This window comes from Dicentrarchus labrax, unplaced genomic scaffold (assembly GCF_905237075.1).
Source record: "Dicentrarchus labrax unplaced genomic scaffold, dlabrax2021, whole genome shotgun sequence".
NCBI lineage: Eukaryota > Metazoa > Chordata > Actinopteri > Moronidae > Dicentrarchus > Dicentrarchus labrax.
The window spans coordinates 5,114,449-5,135,193 of record NW_026136721.1 but is presented as its reverse complement, the minus strand read 5'-3'; the positions used below and the strand labels follow the sequence as shown (position 1 = coordinate 5,135,193).

The following is a 20,745-nucleotide window of genomic DNA, read 5'->3' as shown; positions in this document are numbered from 1 at the left end:
CTTACTTCCTGTTGCCAGTAGTTGGCGCTATCAATATATCTGAATATTGCCATGTAGACGTGTTCAGGGTGGGACTCTGAAGTTTGGAGCCCAATGGACAATGTACATTCAAGTTATAGCAAACTCGTGTTTTGTGGTGGTACATCAAAATTTCACGCCAGGCCACAGACACGCCAACTCACCACAGTCATCACATTCAATTCAATTCAGTTTTATTTGTATAGCGCCAATTCATAACAGAAGTTATCTCAGGACACTTTTCAAATAGAGTAGGTCTAGACCGAACTCTTTAAAACATTATTTACAGAGACCCAACAGTACCACCATGAGCAAGCACTTGGCGACAAGGGCAAGGAAAAACTGCCTGTTAAAAGGCAGAAACGACTCCACATCAGACAGACGGACGGACAGACGGACGGACGCACAGCAACCCCGATAGTCTATGCCTATAGCAGCATAACTAAGGGATGGTTCAGGACTCACCTGATCCAGCCCTAACTGTAAGCTTTATCAAAGAGGAATGTCTTAAGCCTACTCTTGAATGTGGAGAGGGTGTCTGCCTCCCGAACCACAACTGGAAGCTGGTTCCACAGGAGAGGAGCTTGGTAACTGAAGGCTCTGTCTCCTGTTCTACTTTTAGAGACTATAGGACCCACAAGTAGCCCAGCATTCAGAGAACGTAGTGTTCTAGTGGGGTAATAGGGTACTATGAGCTCTTAAAGATATGAGACATATCATCAACAATGTGTTTTGCAGTAAGTAAGTAAATTTCAGCTGAATCTGATCATCCTGCTAGGAGTAGAACATGAAAGTATAAGACGTGATATTTCCTGTTACCACTAGGTGGCCCTCTCACTATTACTGAATATTATCACATAGACGTATTCAGGGCGGGATTCTTATCAAACGTCAAGTTTCATTGAGATCGGATCATGTGCGCAGAAGTTATGATAAATTCCTTTTTCATGGTGAATCATCGCAATACGTCCACGCTGTTCGGCGGAATATCTAAATAGAGCAACGTTTAATTGTGAATGCCTTAAAATGGCTGTGTCCACATGTGGAGTCGATCCAATAAATTCCCTGCATGCAATGCAATGGCGAAAATCACCAGAAAAAACACAAAATCCAAAATGGTCGACTTCCTGTTTAGTTTGAGGTATGGGTCCAAGAGGCTTTTTCTGCGTCTTGTATCACGGTATACATGCGTACCGATTTTTGTACATGTCGGCCCTATTTGGCGGCGCCCATGCACAGGGACAATTGTATGCACAGGGACAATGTAAGTGATTTTTTGCCACGTTTGAATTTTGTGCAAATTTCCATGAGCTTTCAAGTATGTTGCGGCCGCCAAATATGCAGTCGAAGTGCAGCAAATAATAATTCCCAGAGATACACGGTCGCTGGCTTAGTCCCTAATTTAAGCTGCAAGCAGCATTGGCGGGACCTCGCCATCAACTTACGTGGGGGCCTGCATGGCGGATCGCCAATTTTGAAGCAGATCTGATAAATTACTAACTATGACGGTCCCTGCAGAGTGATTTACCCTGCCACCAGAGCAGTGTTTTTTACACCTTTTTAAGCGAGCCTCAGTGAGCCATGGGCAATCGTACCAAGTTTCGTTTTAATTACACGTGCCGATGTGGAGATATAAACTTCATTTTAAAGAGCGCCAAGTTGTAGTGATGGCCTTAATTGTGCACGATGCCTAAGAAGGACATGGGGAACTGTAGACCCAAGCTTGGTGTCAATCGGACATACCAATGTGGAGAAATGCTCCACTGCCTTTTTTGACAAAAAATCTACAGGAAGTGTTCATTTTATAACGTGCTTATTTTATGAAATATCATAATATGTCTTCAGATGCTACGTGAAAAGTTTCATGCAACTCAGGGATGGAACACGAAAACTTTTTAACGTTTATAACATTTATGGACTTTTCGTGCTGTAGGGCGGAAATGGGCATAATAATAATAATATTTTTAGCAAAAACAATAGGGACCTTCCAACAGGTTGCTGGCTCTGTCCCGAATAATTCCAAGAGATACAATAGGGACCTCCCAGTGGTCGCTGGCTTGGTCCCTAATGATTCCTAGAGATAAAATAGGGCCTCCCAGCAGTTGCTGGCTTGGTCCCTAATAAACGGATGTGCCTTAGGGCCTTAATGATAAATCGTGTTTTCATCATCATTGTGATGGGAAAATGTGCGATGAACACATTGCGAAAGACTGCCTGTAGTGCAATAAATAAGAAAATAATTTTATGTAGGGATGTGTACGGAAATCCTGTAATAAACATGCCCTCGAGCTATTCGAGGGCACGAGCTATAGAGCTATAGTATTTATTATAGTAGCTGCAGCCTCTCTGTCTGCTCTCTGTCAGGGCCAGAGTTCTTCCACACACATACACAAATGGAGCAAAAACAGCTGATCAGATTCCATATGGAGACCGGTAAGTGAACAAAGTAAAGTTAACTAGAAAGTAAGAGTACTAAAACTCTTGCTAGTAACCTCTGCTATGGTTTACACAAGCACAGCATGCTACCTCAGCTCATAGCGAATTGTTACCAGAATAAATGCTGTTTGTATGCCGTTTGTGTAACTTAGTTGCCACGTATCTTAAAATCTGTCAGGTTGTTTTAAACTGAGATGCTGGATGAGACAGACCAGTCACAGAATGAATGACTGATACAAATACTCTATCTTAACTCAGTATTTTGATGTGAATATTGAACAGTTGCATCGCACATAGCAGATTATTCTCATATCGCACATCTGGAGAAATCTTTTCTCTGGAAAGTGTGTTCTTTCATTTGGTAGAGCTTTCTCTTCATCAAAGTTCATATGATACGTATATATGTATATATGCGCTTATGTACATAAAAACACAAATATATACACATGCACATGTATATATTTTTATATATATATATATATATATATATATATATATATATATATATACATTATCATTATATATCATAATCAAGTGATTCTGATTTAGACATACATTCTTATTTCCATTGTTATTCAGCAGGTTGAGCTTGAACCGCTAAGACATGTCAGATCTAATACTGATAAGTTTGCTCCCGAGAAAATAGAATCGTTCCAGCTGTGTGTATTCTGTTTGTTGTAAGGATTAAGGGTTCATGCTGCTAACATGCATACCAGCAGGAGGACTGACTTTGACAACCAATAAACTGCTAACAGCCACTGTGTTCATGTAGAAATGCGGTGAACCTGGCGGTGTTAAAGTTGAACGAGCAGGGACTGCTGGACAAACTGAAAAACAAGTGGTGGTATGACAAGGGAGAATGCGGCAGCGGAGGAGGGGAGAGCAAGGTTAATACACACACGCGCACACACACACACACACACACACACACACACACAAACAAACATAGGGGTTACACTAGGTTAACCGGTGTAAAAAGAATCTAAAGAAGAAGCACAGTTATAACACTACATGTGAAGGCAACAGACAGCAATATAAGCAATGCCAAGCTCTAACTTTTCAAAGAGAACAAATGAATACTCATTAATGCTACATATAGATACTAGATTAAGAAGCTGCTGATAAGAGCCACCAGCAGGTTGCGTTGTAGTCTGTGCTGCTTCTTCCACAATTGTGTTGCACCCTGTTTGGTGGAGGTCAGGGTTAAGGCAGGCTTCAGGGTCAGTTGACCTCACACCAGATGGCAGCAACAGTGCAGGAGAAGGGCTATTGATAAAGAGTTTGTGCAACCTGGCCAAACTCTTTTTATCTATGGCTCTGGCCTGGAAGAATACTGCTGCCTTTTGACTGCAGTGCCTCTCATTCTCTGTCTCAGGGGCCAAACAGAGGGGCCCTGACAACACTGGATATCAATTTTAAACAGCTTTGTCTAATTAATCATGTTAAAAACAGTCTTAATTGTCTACACACGTTAGAATTTGGCATATATATATAGTATGGTCTTAAATTTAAATAATGTGGCACATTGTAAAGCCAAGCAAATAATAAACATTAGTGGGTCCTGTCTTTGGTTGCGAGATTAGAGTACGAGAACCGCTGCCCCACTAATAACATAAGATAACATTGATAATGATGTTATTTATGTTATTCCCATTGAAGAGTGCCAGTAAACCTTGCCGTATTGAAACTGAATGAGCAAGGGACCCTAGACAAGATGAAAAACAAGTGGTGGTACGATAAAGGAGAGTGTGGCTTCAAGGATTCCACTAATAAGGTTAGTTGTATATGTCTGTGGATCAGTCAAGCACACTGTCTCTTCACACTCTTAGCATGCATAGTAACCTTGGTTCTATATCCTTCACTGTATGGTTAGTACGAGTTGATTACAGATGTATGCAATGTGTAGGACATCCTCAGATAAAGCATGGAGGTGTAACTGTCAAACTGTAACTTTATTGCTGATAAGAAAAACAAGCGATGTCACTTCTTTATTCTCATAACCATTAAATCATTTGACGTGGTTTGCGGGTGGGGTGGGGGTGGTCGCTAGGAAGCTGGTGAGTCCCACTTCTTTGCCTGCTCGCCCGACTCAGGTGCTCACACGCTGATGTAAACAAATCCCAGTACTGCTAACTAGTTAGCAGCAGCGGTTCCTACAGCTTAGAGCCGTAGAGAATATTTTGTTCTGTGACATATAGGTAGGCCCTGACCAGGGGTGAGAGGGGTGAAGAGGTTGGAGGAGGGGGTGAAGGTTTTAAAGGACTGGGATTATGTGATCTCTGGTGCAGAAGTGGGTAAGCAGATGAGCAGCTGAGTTTCGGATGTATTGTAGTACATTCAGTAGGAGTTTGCTGGATGTGCTGTACAGAATGCTGTTGCAGTAGTCAATTAGTGAGGCGATAAAGGTGTGGAATTAATGTTTCAGCAGCTGAGACAGAGAGGCAGGGGTGAAGACGGGCAATGTTTTTTGATGAAAGAACACTGTTTTTGTAGTGATTAAGAGAAGGAGAGGGTTTGATCAAAAATTACACAAAGCTTGGGGATTTGTGTGGAAGCAGGAACAGGGGAGCCATCAAGGCAGAAGGAGATATTATGGCAGAATTTTAGGGGGAAGGGGAAGTTTATAGAAGATGAAGAGGCACTGAAACACCAAGCACCAAACCTTGGGGGACACTAAGAGACAGTGGCTTTGTTAGACTTGGACAGTTTACACCCACGTTTTGCTTCAATTTATAAGGGATTATTACTGACATTGCAGGTGTGCTTGACCTCAAAATAAAGTAGTTTAGATAATCTGGAGAAGTTGATGCCTTATTTACAACTTCTCCAATTGACTGCTCTATTTTTAGGGATGCAGCCATATTCAGCAATTACAATGTTATGAAACATCGTAGAAATGATGGTTAGAGCTGATTATTGAGAACCTGAAAGTAGCACTGGATGTTTATTAAGTAATTTGCTCACTTTTTCAATGTCTGAAGATCTTGCTGATCGAAACAGTTATCAGTGAAAATATATTATCTTTTTCTGCTGCAGTATCTACAAAAACGTATATATGAAAATAGCAGATACACGAGCACACATTGATTAATACACAGACAAACTGATAAAGGACAAGAAGGTTTTAAATGTGTTTAAATGTATTTATGCAGGTTAGGTTTAGTCAAGGTGACTGTGACTCTGTGCTGTCCTAATCTAAAGATGTATTTATTGTGTATATGTGTTCATTATGAGTTAACTATGTGCAGATGACAGGTTAGGGATAAAATACTGAGTTAGCTGTTAACATAACCACCCCACTGACACTTTTCTCTGGATGCCTGCACTCTTCTTTTCCCTGTGTGTGTACATGTACTAGGAGAAAACCAGCGCTCTGTCTCTTAGTAACGTAGCAGGAGTCTTCTACATCCTAGTTGGAGGCCTGGGTCTGGCCATGATGGTAGCGCTGGTAGAATTCTGCTACAAGAGCCGTGCTGAGGCCAAAAAAATGAAGGTAAGGTTATCTTTTCAGATACCAGTTTTAATTTTAATTAACTTATATTTAATACTAATAATATCACTATAATTATATTCAAGATGGAGATATATATGTTACATGAGTGATTCTCACTAAAAATACTGTCTGCAAATTAACAAATGCCTTCCAGTGAGAAAACCAGAAAGGCCAAAACCTTTGTAGTTAATGTGATGTCTATTATAGTATTTCTTTATGTGTTAAATTCACACTTCATAGAGGTACAGGAGAGGATTAAGGCCACGTGGAAAAAAATTTGTTCTGAGAAAAAAAGAAAAATTTGAATTCTGGCTTTAATTTCAGAATTCCGACTTTAATTTTCAAGAAGCATTAAGTTAGCAGTGCATAAGCTATACAGATAATCAGTCTATTCAGTCCACACAGATTTCTGTTCCCTTTAAAAAGTCAGTTTACCATGCTGACTTAATGTCAGAAATACCATCAAAACTATCTATTTATTTAAATGTTTTTGTTTTATGTGTATTTATATATATACCGTATATATATATATATATATACCATATATATATATATATATATATATATATATATATATATATATATATATATATATAGATAGAATAGAAAGAGTTTTTACTTACTGTGAATTCTGATATAACATTCATACGATGCTTATTATTATGTGAATACATTTAACAATTCTTGGTATTTATCTACTCATGATGCATTCAAGGCACATGTGGTTTTCATTCAGACGTTTCACATGTGGTGCAGTCAAAGGCACGTGGTTTATGGACATTTCACATGAGATACATTCATGTTTTTCGGCTATTTAACACGTGATGTATTCGAGGAACATGTAGTTTTTAAATATTTCACATGTGGGGCATTCGGAGCGTCATGTTTTATGGACATTTTGCATTTGCTGGCACATCTGGTTTCTGTGGCATTTCACATGTCATACATTTATTGGCACATGTGATTACAGACTTCACATGTAATAAATTAAGAGGCATATGTTTTCAAATGTTTATATAAAGCTTTCACTCGTACATGTGGTTTTCAGACATTTTATATTCAGACAAACATGTGGTTTTCTGATGGCTTTCTAAGTCATTAAAGTTTTTATTCATTTAAGTATACATAAACAGACATTTGGTTACAAGATGTACAAATGCCTATGATAAATGAACACATATAGGACAACCATAATAGACATCTAGCAGTTATGAAAGTACAAGCAAATCATTACAATGTCCCAGAAATGCGTTCCCATACCCTCTTAAAATTCTTGACTCCAGCTAACATGGTAAATGGACTTGTATAGCGCCTTTCTAGTCTTCCGACCACTCAAAGCGTTTTTACAGTACGTGCCACATTCATCCTTTCATACACATTCACTCAGCGATGGCAAAGTCCATCATACAGAAACTAACGCATTCATACACATTCACACACTGATGCACAGCATCGGGAGCAATTCGGGGTTCAGTATCTTGCTCAAGGATACCTCGACATGTGGGGGCAGGAGACGGGGATCAAGCCAACAAACCTTCCGATTAGAGGACGACCCGCTCTGCCTCTGAGCCACAGCCGCTCACATCATATGTCCACCCAGAACTTGATCACTCTAAATGTCATATTTGATATATTGGGCATTTCTGTTTGGTCCCCCATTAAACACAGTCTCAGTGACAGAGGCACCATTGAACCTAACCACTGCCCTATGTATTCTAGTACTTTTAATTTCCAAATTGGTCAGTAAGCCCATCCTGTGGAGTTTAGGAGTACAATAAAATCATGTTATTAACCATGTATTAACCTAAACTCAATACATTTCCCCCTACCTTTCCGAACATATTTCCCGGTATTTGATCATATTTTTAGAGTTTCTCATCACTGAAATCACATTCTAGGTCTCCTAGGCCAAACAATACTCATATTTTTATAGATATCTTCTTGTAATCTGTTAACGTTTTTATTGAACAAAGCTGCCCTGTGTACTATACAAGACAACTGCATTAACTCCATCACTAGATTATTGCCCTGAATTAATTGGCCCTTAGTGATACGGTCTCTTATTTGTAAGTACTTCTAAAAATTACCTTTAATTTTCAAATTATATTTTTCCACAAGGTGGCTTTTATAAGCCATTCCTTCCAGTAAAGAGACTTCTTCCCAATACGTATGGCTGGGTTATGCCAGAGAGAGGTATATGATTGTATGAACTGCGACACATCCTGTGCAAACTTCCTTAGAATGAGACAGTACAGGGTTTGAAGAGTGATCATGTCTATTAATAGTTGAACAATGTGAGAGAACATCTAAAGGTTTGATAGGGCTTACTAGCTCCTGTTTGATTTTGATTCAGCTCAGCTCTGGGTCCGTTCCCTTCCAGTGTTCCAGTGTGCCAATCTAGACATTTCAAATGATAGATTGTATAACCTTCATATATGTAAGATGCATAACCCTTCACAACTGAAGACATGTTTTTAATTAAACCTACTTGGTCACCATTCATAATGTCTGGTAGTATTTTCTCTAAATAACAAGACATGGCTCAGAGGTAGAGCGGGTCGTCCACTAATAGGAAGGTTGTTCCTTCAATCCCCAGCTCCTCACACTTTATTTAAATGATAAAAAGCCTTATTGATTTCCCTTGATGAGGTTACTACCCCATTACCCCTCTTAAGAATGTTCCCTCTTATGTATGCCTTACATGCTTCCCAATCAAAGGATATTTTTTCTGTGGAGCAAATATACATTTTACATTATTAATTTTACAGCAGTGTAGTATTAATTGATCTGTATTCAACTCAAAACATGCAACTCCACTGTGCCACGGCCAACATGTCTATTAAAGTTTTAAAATAAATCCAGGAATGAGACTCGTGGCAGTGAGAGTAAAAAGTAAAACTCAAGTCCTCTGCCAACATCTGTATTGCAGTTCTATCCCTGGGTTAAGATTTTCCACCGGGTTTACAATCATCCCATTTATTACCTAGTTGAAATCCCCTGCCAGTATAACTTGACCCTCCATATTTCCAATCACTTTATTCATATCATGAAATTTTCCTTCTTATATGTGCATATAGGTTGCATAACACAGTCCTACTAAGTCTACTTTCCCTGTCATTGTGTTGTTTTAGCATAACAATAATTTTATTGATGAGAATCATCACCCCGTTTTATTTATATGAGATATGAAAAACTACCCAGCTTTTTTTAAATTTCACTGCCTCTTCACTGTTATATATGAGAATCCTGAATAAATGCTATGTTTGGATTTGGATTTCAAATATGCCAGAATGTTCCTCTGTTATTGTTCTCACATCCATCTATGTTCCATGATATCATATTAATACACCCGTTAGCCATCATCTATAAACCTGGGTATGTTACTGCAATGTGCACATCATGTCAGTAATAGTAACAAAACAGCTGTTAAACTACTCAAATATACCGTCTTAGTGCAAAGGTCAAACATGAACAAAAAGAACATAACCCAGAGTAAAGGAACACAGAATGCCTTTCTTTTCTCTGCTAGCTCTCTGGTCAGATCCTCATAGAAAGACAGCTAACATTTAACTCCGCATTTCTCCTTGACCTTGTCCTGGACCGATGAACATTATGGTCCGGGGAGGCTCATTTGGGACCAAGATGGGAGCGAGATCGGTGGGTGTGTTGAATTTCAAACTTGTTGCCAGAAAGATCAAGCCCTTGAGGAAGAATCTTCTCCACATACTGAGTCACTTTGCCCCTCTCTTCCTTTCCTTCTTTCAGTCCCACAATTCTGACATTATTCCTCCGGCTTTTGTTTTTGAGGTCCTCCACACGTGTCCACAGTGTTTCCAGTCTCTTGTCGCACTTCATGCACTCCATTTTTTTTCCATTCACGGGTTTATGTCTTCCATGTTTGATATCCATTGTAGTAGAGTAGCACTCTACAGGTGGATGTTGTTTGAGGAAATATGGAAATTTCCTCAAACATGTCGCCATTCCTTCCAGTGCAAGATTTAGAATCAAGTACCATTTTCAGTTTGTTCAGTGGTGGGTTGTTCTCAGGTGTCAGTGTCAAGGAGGCACGCTCCAAATCTGATGTTTAAGAAGGTATAGAAACTCTCCTATATTGGTGCAAGTCAGTGCTCTGCGGAGGCAGGCTTTGCAAGAACTAGCCCACTTGTAAGCCAGTTTACAGCCTGTAAAAAACAGAAGTTTGTAAGCTGGGCAGTAGTTACAGAAAGTGGCCATGAGCGAATATTGTGGCAAGCCTGTGTAAACCTTAATTGTAATCTAAAAGATGGATAGATTGGGGGACAATTCAATTCAATTCAATTCAATTTTATTTGTATAGCGCCAATTCATAACAGAAGTTATCTCAGGACACTTTTCAAATAGAGCAGGTCTAGACCGAACTCTTTAACATTAATTACAGAGACCCAACAGTACCACCATGAGCAAGCACTTGGCGACAAGGGCAAGGAAAAACTGTCTGTTAAAAGGCAGAAACCTAGGACAGATCCTCCGGCTCTAGGTGGGTGGTCGTCTGTCTCGACCAGTTGGGGTGAGAGAGAGAGAGAGAGAGAGAGAGAGAGAGAGAGAGAGACAGAGAGAGCGACAGACAGACAGGTGCACAGCAACAACAGTATTGGCAATGGCAGTCAAGCAGGACCATGGCAGGAGGCTCCACCAGGATCCATGAGAACCTGCGAGACGAGAAAGCACAAGAACTCCGGGGAAGAAGTGGAGTTAGTAACATGCATTAAAGGGACATGAATGAGTGCAGAAAGAGAGAGGAAGAGAGTAGCTCAGTGCACCATGGGAAATCCCCCGATAGTCTAGGCCTATAGCAGCATAACTAAGGGATGGTTCAGGACTCACCTGATCCAGCCCTAACTATAAGCTTTATCAAAGAGGAATGTCTTAAGCCTACTCTTGAATGTGGTGAGGGTGTCTGCCTCCCGAACCACAACTGGAAGCTAGTTCCACAAGAGAGGAGCTTGGTAACTGAAGGCTCTGGCTCCTGTTCTACTTTTAGAGACTATAGGAACCACAAGTAGCCCAGCATTCAGAGAACGTAGTGTTCTAGAGGGGTAATAGGGTACTATGAGCTCTTTAAGATATGAAGGAGCCTGACCATGAAGAGCTTTATAGGTGAGGAGGAGGATTTTAAATTCTATTCTACATTTTACAGGGAGCCAATGCAGAGAAGCTAGTACAGGAGAGATGTGATCTCTTTTTCTAGTTCCTGTCAGTACTCGTGCTGCAGCGTTCTGAATTAATTGGAGCGTTTTAATGGACTTATTGGGGCAACCTGATAATAAAGAGTTGCAGTAATCCAGCCTTGAAGTAACAAATGCATGGATTAGTTTTTCTGCATCTGTCTGTGATAGTATGTGTCTAATTTTTCTAATATTACGTAAATGAAAGAAGGAGGTCTGCTTTATGTGGGAGTTAAATGACAAATCCTGATCAAAGATAACTCCAAGATTCCTGACAGTGGTGCTAGAGGCCAAGTTAATGCCATCTAGAGTGACTATATCTTTAGACAATGAGTCTCTAAGGTTTTTGGGGCCAAGAACAAGAATTTCGTTTTTTTCTGAGTTTAACATCAGAAAATTGCAGGTCATCCAGGATTTTATGTCCGTAAGACATGTTTGTAATTTAGATAATTGATTAATTTCATTGGGTTTGATTGATAGATATAACTGCGTGTCATCTGCATAACAGTGAAAGTTAATGGAGTGATTCCTAATAATGTTGCCTAAAGGGAGCATATATAAAGTAAATAGTATTGGTCCAAGTACAGAACCTTGTGGAACTCCATGACTAACTTTAGTATTTATGGAGGATTCATCGTTAACATGTACAAACTGAGAACGATTTGATAAGTATGACTTAAACCAGCTTAGGGCAGTTCCTTTAATGCCAATTTGATGCTCAAGTCTCTGTAAAAGAATATCATGGTAAATGGTGTCAAATGCAGCACTAAGATCTAATAATACAAGTACAGAGACAAGTCCATTGTCAGAAGCAGTCAGAAGGTCATTATTAACTTTAACCAGAGCTGTCTCTGTGCTATGATGAACTCTAAATCCTGACTGAAAATCCTCAAATAAACTATTGTTATGTAGAAAGTCACACAACTCTTTGGCGACTACTTTCTCCAGAATCTTAGAGAGGAAGGGGAGGTTAGAAATCGGTCTATAGTTGGCTAAAACCCCTGGGTCAAGAGTGGACTTTTTAAGAAGGGGTTTAATTACAGCTACTTTAAAGGACTGTGGTACATATCCTGATAATAAAGAAAGATTAATCATATCCAGTAAAGAAGTGCCAATTAAGGGAACAACTTCTTTAAGCATCCTAGTTGGGATCGGGTCTAATAGACAGGTTGATGGCTTCGATGAAGAAATGATTGAAGTTAACTGATGAAGATCGATAGCAGAAAAACAGTCTAAATATATATCTAAGTTTACATTGACAGAAGTCCCTGAACTTGGAGAGCCACTGATAACTGTTGATGGCAGTTGGTGATAAATTTTTTTCTCTAATAGTAATAATTTTATTATAGAAGAAGCTCATGAAGTCATTGCTACTTAAGTTTATGGGGATATGTGGCTCAATAGAGCTGTGACTCTCTGTCAGCCTGGCTACAGTGCTGAAGAGGAACCTAGGGTTATTCTTATTTTCTTCTATTAGTGCTGAGTAATAGGCTCCTCTGGGATTACGGAGGGCCTTTCTATAGGTTTTAAGATTATCTTGCCAAATTGAGCGATATTCTGATAATTTGGAAGAGCGCCATTTCCTTTCAGATTTTCTAGCTATTTGTTTTAACTGGCGGGTTTGGTGGTTATACCAAGGTGCTAGTCTCCTATGTTTTAATAATTTCCTTTTTATAGGAGCGATAGAGTCTAATGTTGATCGTAGTGAGCCTGTAGCACTATCGACAAGATTATCAATTTCAGAAGGACTAAAGTCGTTATAGGACTCTGTTAAATTCAGACATGGCATTGAATTAAACACTGAAGGAATCTCCTCCTTAAATTTAGCTACAGCACTGTCAGATAGACATCTGCTGTAGGAAGTTTTGCCTAATGGCTTATAATCTAATAGTATGAATTCAAAAGTTATTAAATAATGGTCAGATAGGAAAGGATTATGTGGGAAGACTATTAAATGTTCAATATCAATGCCATATGATAAAACAAGGTCAAGAGTGTGATTAAAACAATGAGTTGGTTTATTTACACTCTGACAGAAGCCAATTGAGTCTATTAATGATATAAATGCATTACTAAGGCTGTCATTGTCAACATCCACATGAATATTAAAATCACCTACAATAATTACTTTATCTGATTTAAGGACTAAACTTGATAGAAACTCTGAAAATTCAGATATAAAGTCAGAGTACGGTCCAGGAGCGCGGTACACTATAACAAATAGAACTGGCTGCAGTGTTTTCCAGTTTGGGTGAAAAAGACAAGGCTTTCAAATGAATTATAATTTAGTTTAGGTTTAGGGTCCATTAAAACGCTCGAATCATATATGGCTGCCACTCCACCTCCTCGGCCAGTGCCTCGAGGAATGTGAGTATTAATATGACTGGGGGGGTGGATTCATTTAGGCTAACATACTCCTCGTGGGACAACCAGGTCTCAGTAAGACAAAGTAAATCAATATCATAATCGGATATTAATTCGTTCACTAAAACAGCTTTAGAGGACAGTGACCTGATATTTAACAGCCCACATTTCATTCTCTTATTTTGTGCTACTGAGGAGTTGGTTTTAATTTTTATTAGATTTTTATGTTGAACTCCTCTTGTTTTTATTTCTTTAAATAATTTAGGTGGTCGGGGGACAGACACAGTCTCTATGGGGTTTTGGGTGGGTGACTGTTCTAAAGGGACAGACAAAGACACAGTTAGTGAGGAAAGACAGAAACATTCTTTTTCTATTTAAAACAGCTATATGCACTATTTTTCAAGCCAGTTAAGATAATAGAATACATGTACAGTGCATTTGGGAAAATCAAGTTGGTATTGGCATATATGTTATCCAATAGGTAAACAGTTTTTAATTAAAATTTTAGCTTAAACTGTGTAAGCTGTATGATACCATTATGCTAGGGGATACAGATGCAAATGATAGCTGCAACTGTCTCATCATTCTGAAAACAGAATACGAGAAATGTTGAGGATGACCTCCACTCCTGCCACCTAAAAAAAAGGCACCCTGACCCTGGTGACTTTTAGCCCAATGCGTCTCTGGTTACTCGTAGTAACAGTGACAGCAGCTGTTGAACTGAATGTTCAGTATATATTTGTCTAGAGGAATTTGACAGTTATACATTTATGACAATATGATAATACAGGGAAATTCAGTTTGATTCCCACATTATAAGAACATTATGAAAGGGTGAATAAGTCTTGCTGTGCACAATTTAACGTATGCAAATGTTAAGAGTAGATATTAGACACAGATGTGTATTTAAAATTGATTTATGATTGAATTGAATTTTATTGTACAGGCAGAGCAGGTTTAGCAGCCACAAAAGCCACACAATCCTTTTGTGAATTCACCCCACAGTTATTTTTTCCATTGTTTTGGAGTTGACAGGAAATTATGGAACCTTCTTGTTTCATCAGTTCAAGGCATCTCCTTCAGATGCCATGAAAGCAGTATAATGAATGATGATGTGATATACTGCAGTCAACAATGAAATTGATCATTATCCTATACCTAACTAACCTGTGCCTAACTTGAATTTTTCCTATGGGGGATCAATACAGGAACATCTTATCCATAAGTGCAACAGAAGGCAGACAGTGTGAACAATCTAAAACCCCTCTAGTATTTCTGTGGACAGAAACCCTTTATTTAAACAACTGGAGGAATGAATTGTGGAGGATGTGTAACTCTACTCCACACAAACCACATACATACACAACATACAAAGTCGTGATTTTTGGCTCACAATACACTATGAACTTCCCTTGAATCATCACATTTTTTGTGGTGGAGGATTTTGTGTGCCCTTTTATTCCTGGGAGCTGTGGTGTTGGGAGCAGTCGCCACTGATAATCAGGGTTGGGAGGGTCGCTTTTAAAGATAAACCCAAGAGAATAGAAATGTCAATAAGAAGTATTATTACACACAATATATGTGTATATATATATATATATATATAATATGTATATAGTGTATTCTATAATATAACAGAACAATGTAATGTTCTAGTAATGTATGTAAGTAAATGTATTTTAGAAGTGTAATCCTGATAAATAATCCCCTTTTTTACTAAATGTAACTGTAATCTGATTATGTCTTTTATTTACTGTAACTAAAATGGATTTCATCCAGTAATCCATTACTACGCAAGCCTGCTGGTCGGATCTCACATGGCAATTTGCTACTGATTTAAAACAGTTCACTTCAAAATGTGCATTTATGGATTAAAATAACCTTATCCAGAATATGGGGACTGCAACCTTTATTTGTGGTGAGCGCCTGGTAGTGAGGTCTGTGTCTATCAGGCCCAGTCAGTCTCAACCCAAAGAAGTTACATGGAGCCTCTCCTGTGTGAGCCAGCCACCTGCAAGGCTAAATGTAGTGGCCTGGTGGTAAAGATACTTACTGCAGACTGCAAAACTGGCTCCGAGGATGTAGAATCTAGTAAGCAAACATTACAAATTTTAATAACATTTTCTCGAGTCAATATACTGCTTTTTCATGTTCTTTGTCTTTCCTTTTTCTGCTTATTATTTTTAGTCTCATTCATAATTAGTCTGGCTAAGAATGAAAACTCACATATTATACATATTTTTATCACAGTTTATTTCCCTTGTTTTTACTGAAAGTAAGGCAAATATCTCTATTGTAGTGCAAAAATCCTATTGCTTTTTCAATTTTCCATTTTTGGTGCTGTCAGTACTCAAAATGTTGTTACGTGAATCAGTAATAGTAGTAGTCTAATGGGTATAGCAATAACAATGACTTTATTTTTGTTATAAAGGTGGCAGCCAACACCTTGCCGTCCCCTCAGCACACAGGAAACTACACACACACTCTGTCTTCTCCTCAACAAGCCCCCAACTTCAACCTGCTGTCCCCCAGCCACCAGCCAAACTACGCCACCTATAAAGAGGGCTACAACGTTTACGGCATTGAGAGCGTCAAGATCTAACACGGGTAGGAGAGTGATGATTGATGGCTAAAACTTTCCTCACCTCACAGTCATAGACAATGTTTAGACAATTAACTTTTAATTGGCATTAATACATACCATCAAACACAACTCCAAACAGCTGTATTCATGTTATGGTGGTGCATGGCAGCTTCAATGGCAAATTGCATTATCATTGGGCCTCATTGACTGAAATATTAACTTTTTAAAACATTTTCTTCGCTGTTAAGCTACCATAAATTAATTTTCTTGTGTCTTCCAGTGACTCAAATGCTTCTCTTTTCTGCTAATGTTAATGTGAAACATCTCCAGGAAGAGTTTAGTTTCAGTGGCAGTTACTTTAGCAAACTAAAGCAAGATAGTGAATGAAAACAGTATTTGTATTTAAAAGAGAAACAGCACAAGAGATGTGAATTTAGTTATTATAGTACAGGCCATTCTTATAGCCATAATCATGCAGGTTTGCAATAGGGCAAACATTTTATGTAATGTTTACACCAAAAGAGACCCTTATCAGCCCAGTGCTTATGTTTTCCGTTTCTTACAAAGATAAAGCTCAATATAAACTGTGAAAGTGAAAATGATTTTATTAAAATGCATGTACTTGTCTTATATTTGCTTCTTAAAATCATCACAGTAATGAGACAAACATTGCCATTGGTGGTTGGCTTGCATAGCTGAGTGGTATGATTTACTGTACATTCAGGGCATGATGTGAATGCAGCTGTTCTCAACAAAAAAATGAGACCACATAGAGTGTAAAAACTGCTTACAAGGTATCTGGTCAAAACTGTATGTGGCTGTGATACTCCTTTCCATTGTACAATCTTTACCCAACAGCTTGCTCACTTCCTCTATCCCTTATTTCTTACCTTTTCTCTTTACCACCCATCCTACCCTCTCTCCTCTGCCCTCTTCTCCTTCTTTATTTCCAGTCCTCTTCTTCCTTCTTCGTGTTTTCACCCATCTCAAGGTTTCCCTTTTTACTTTTTTCCTTCCCTGATCCTCAGTGTTATCCTTGTTTATCCTACTCCTTACTTACTTTATAGCCAATCATCCTCTTTATTGACTGACTCATTGGCCACTCACTCCCATGTTTCATCTTAGATTTAATTTAAAAGATGGTAGCATAATCAAATACTGGACACCTTTGTAGAACAAACTTAAGTGTAATACGACTGTGTTACAGTGGTAAATAGCATCTTTCAGTCAATTTACTCAGTGCAACACATACAGTAGGGTATATCACACGTCTTTTATGGCCTGATTGAACACACCTCTATTTACACCTAAAAGACTAATGACCTGTGTCAGTCACCACAGTCATTGCTCAGTTCTTACGCTCTAGAATCAGAATCAGAATTCAGAATCAGAATTAGGTTTGTTAATGAGGCCAGTTGCAGACGTAAAGAAGAGACGTTTTTTTGGTGTGAGGTTTTGGTCCTGATTGACCTCAGCCTCCTACCAGAGGGAAGTGTTTCAAAGAGCTTATGTCCGGGGTGGGAGAGGTCAGCCACAATCTTGCCTGCACGCCTCAGTGTCCTCGATGCGTACAGGTCCTGGAGGGCTGGCAGATTGCAGCCGATCACCTTCTCAGCAGATCAAATGATATGCTGCAGTCTGCCCTTGTCCTTGGCAGTGGCAAGCCAAAACCATTTTTAAACCATTTTGTGTAACATCTTTTTACAAGTTTCATTTTAATATAGCACCTTAGGGCAATCTCTCATTACTGTAGCCAATTGGCTAATAGAGGAACTGCAGTTTATGTTACTTCCATGTTGGCTTCATTTGCCAGCCAGGTTGGCGCTTGGGATCACCACAGACTACTAACACAATTCCCTTTCAGTTCATAGATGCTCACCATAGGGCTGTAGCTTTTCTCCTTTCTGTGCAGTCAGTCAGCTTCCAGTCGGTTCCCAGAGTGATGTGCATGCAAAGGTTAAGCATGTGTAGAAAGAGAAACAGTTACGATGGGTTATCAGTTACAATTTCAGGTGGTTCTTCCTTCAGAGGTGAACAAATGTTGTTACAGCCGGAATTTGTTGTTCTAAACAATGACTTCTGACCTGAGTGTCTCTCTATAAGACAGTGCAGGTAACATCAGCTGCTGGTTGCTCAAATATTGAATATATGGGCAGAGCATTTGTTGATCTGTTTACCTCAAGAGAGAATTCCCACTGGGAACATAACACATAATGTAAGTCCAGTATTCCTTCACATTGTTGCTTGAGGTCCTTTGTAGGTTTTTTTCATACAAGACTGGACTTCTCCTTGCTTGGTGTTCCTTAAAGAAAGTGGATGATCTCCATGCTTTGTCAGTGCATGATTCTGGCACCCAGTTAGCTTCATATAATTTCAAGGTAATGCAACTAGTACATACTGGAACAATCTTACTCCAGCACCGTGATGGTATATGACTATATCCACCTAGCCAAGACTACATATACCTACACAAGACTGCATGAAGTGCAACCTCATAAACCTTCTGGTTGGTACCAGTTGGTTCCCCAGGTATGGGTCATACACTGGGCCAAAAGATTTTGTCAGTGGGCCTAAAGATGTGCCAAACAATGCACGTTTGGCATGGAACACCTCTTTATATAGCTGAAAATGGAAATCTTTTTTTCTTTTCATCTTGAGCAAGAATACAAAAACATCAAAAGAAAATGCGGATAAGTTGGTTGAGTCTGTCAACCTGCTTCCCCAGCAGACAAACACAAATAGGATAGCCCCGGTCACCACAGAATCATAAAATATCCTCAGCATTGTCTGGCAGATGTTGAAGAACCTCAGCCTCCTCAGAAAATAGAGATGCTCTGGCCCTCCCTTGTTGGAAACAGGGGTCAGTGGTCCTTGGCCTTCCTAAGATTCACAACCAGCACCTTTTTCTTTATTGAGCTGGAGATGGTTCTGCTCACACCATGTGACAAAGTTACCCACCATGGCCCTGTACTCAGTCTTATCACCCTTGCTGATTGATACATCCAACCACAGCAGAGTCATCAGAAAACTGATCAGGCTCAGGGAGGCTGAAGTTCTTGCTCAGTGTAAAGTTGTGTGGTCTGGAACTGCTCTATTTGAAAAGTATCCTGAGATAACCCTGTTAGGATTTGGCATTATAGAAATAAAATTTTATTGAATTTAAGCCAATTATGGGGAGGTGTACAACCATGAAGCCAAAACATCTGGTTCACCCACTGGTGGCTGACGGCAGTATAGGTCATAAGTCTCTTGCCTCCATGTTAGCATGGGCCTTTTTCCTAAATATTTTTATTTTAGGCAGTTCTTATCACACTGATGTAAGTCCGGGTGTTATTTTTTTCTGATACAGCAGCACCAACTCCAGCTCCAAATAATGACGAATGAAAATGAATTTTAGCTTCATTGTTGTCCCCACATCTTTACAAAGACCTGCTCCATCATTTGGATCAAGCAGGGCGCAGGACAAGAGAAGGCAGACTCTGTGTTTACCTTGGTGCTCAAATACAGTTAAAGTGGATGGAAACTCATTCGTATGTGAAGATTAAGTATTGTCACTATGTTGTTGCTGTTGTTTACATTCCCCAAGACACATTCAGAATATGCGCTGCAGAATTATTTTCTAGGTGTGATTCTTACCAGCTCAGTGTGGTACCTCTAGGGACCGCAATCCAGTAAAAGTACATATGATAATGGCTGATATGCTGAATGCATAGTATCAATTGTCTGAAGTCTTCCTCCTCTGAGGTGAACAGTGACAGCCAGCTTCCAGATTGCTCTGTCGTCGTTGATTGCCCAACGCTCCACTCACATCCCTGGTGGCGCCTTGTCCCATGCAGGGCTGTGGCTTGCCCAGTCTTGAACTACGCATGCATGTCATGCTGTGTCTGACTCAGCTGCATGTGGACAGTGATTTGCCTCACACATCTGCTCCAACTTTACATGGCTATCTTTAGGCATGTTAGCATCAGCAAAGGTGGTCTGCAACAAAGATTTGATGTCACAGTTGTTAAATTCTGATGTCACACACACTGCAGTACTTACTTCAAGTGACATATATTCCCATATTGAGCAGTCAGGGCCATTGAATTGTGTTGCCCAGAACACAATTATGGATGGGATTGGATATAAAAATTACATTTTACATAATAACACATTAACTAACTACTATTAAGTTTTCTCTCAATAGAAAATTAACTGGCTGCTGTCGTTGCTAACAGCTAGATTTGAAGTTTAGCAAAAGACAAAACTTTTATAACAAGTATTTCCTGTAGGTGTGAAGAGCTTCCACAGAACACTGCACTCCCTTGGGTCCTAAGCAATAGACCCACCAAGTGTGTACACTTCTCCAGATATGTGAAGGGCAGACATATATATATATATATATATATATATATATATATATATATATATATATATATATATATATAGAAAGACATTCCTTTCTTTGTATTTTACCGATAATGAAAGTGCATACCATATTTTGAATGCTCATCAAAGTGAGTTTAATTTCTATATTACATTACAGTCTTGCACCACATGTCTTATTTTTTATTGCATTGGGTTGCTCATCATTTCAAGGTATAGTTGAACATTTTAGGAAATGTGCTTTTGTGCCGTCTTTTTGAGACTGAGATGGATATAAAACG

General features: G+C 39.2%; 1 protein-coding gene across 5 annotated transcripts in view; it reads left to right on the top strand.

The window, feature by feature from the left end:
- Positions 1-20,745, top strand: part of LOC127355469 (glutamate receptor 2-like) — a 105,064-nt gene that overhangs the window by 79,034 nt on the left and 5,285 nt on the right. For 2 of the 5 annotated variants that reach the window (XM_051386392.1, XM_051386390.1), the window contains exons 17-19: positions 3,227-3,341; positions 5,813-5,947; positions 15,947-16,122. In XM_051386392.1, the coding sequence (XP_051242352.1) occupies positions 3,227-3,341; positions 5,813-5,947; positions 15,947-16,117 (421 nt within the window). In that variant the 3' untranslated portion in view covers positions 16,118-16,122. Of the gene's footprint in view, positions 1-3,226; positions 3,342-4,113; positions 4,229-5,812; positions 5,948-15,946; positions 16,123-20,745 lie in introns of all 5 variants that reach the window. The other 3 variants (XM_051386394.1, XM_051386393.1, XM_051386391.1) reach the window with 3 other exon arrangements.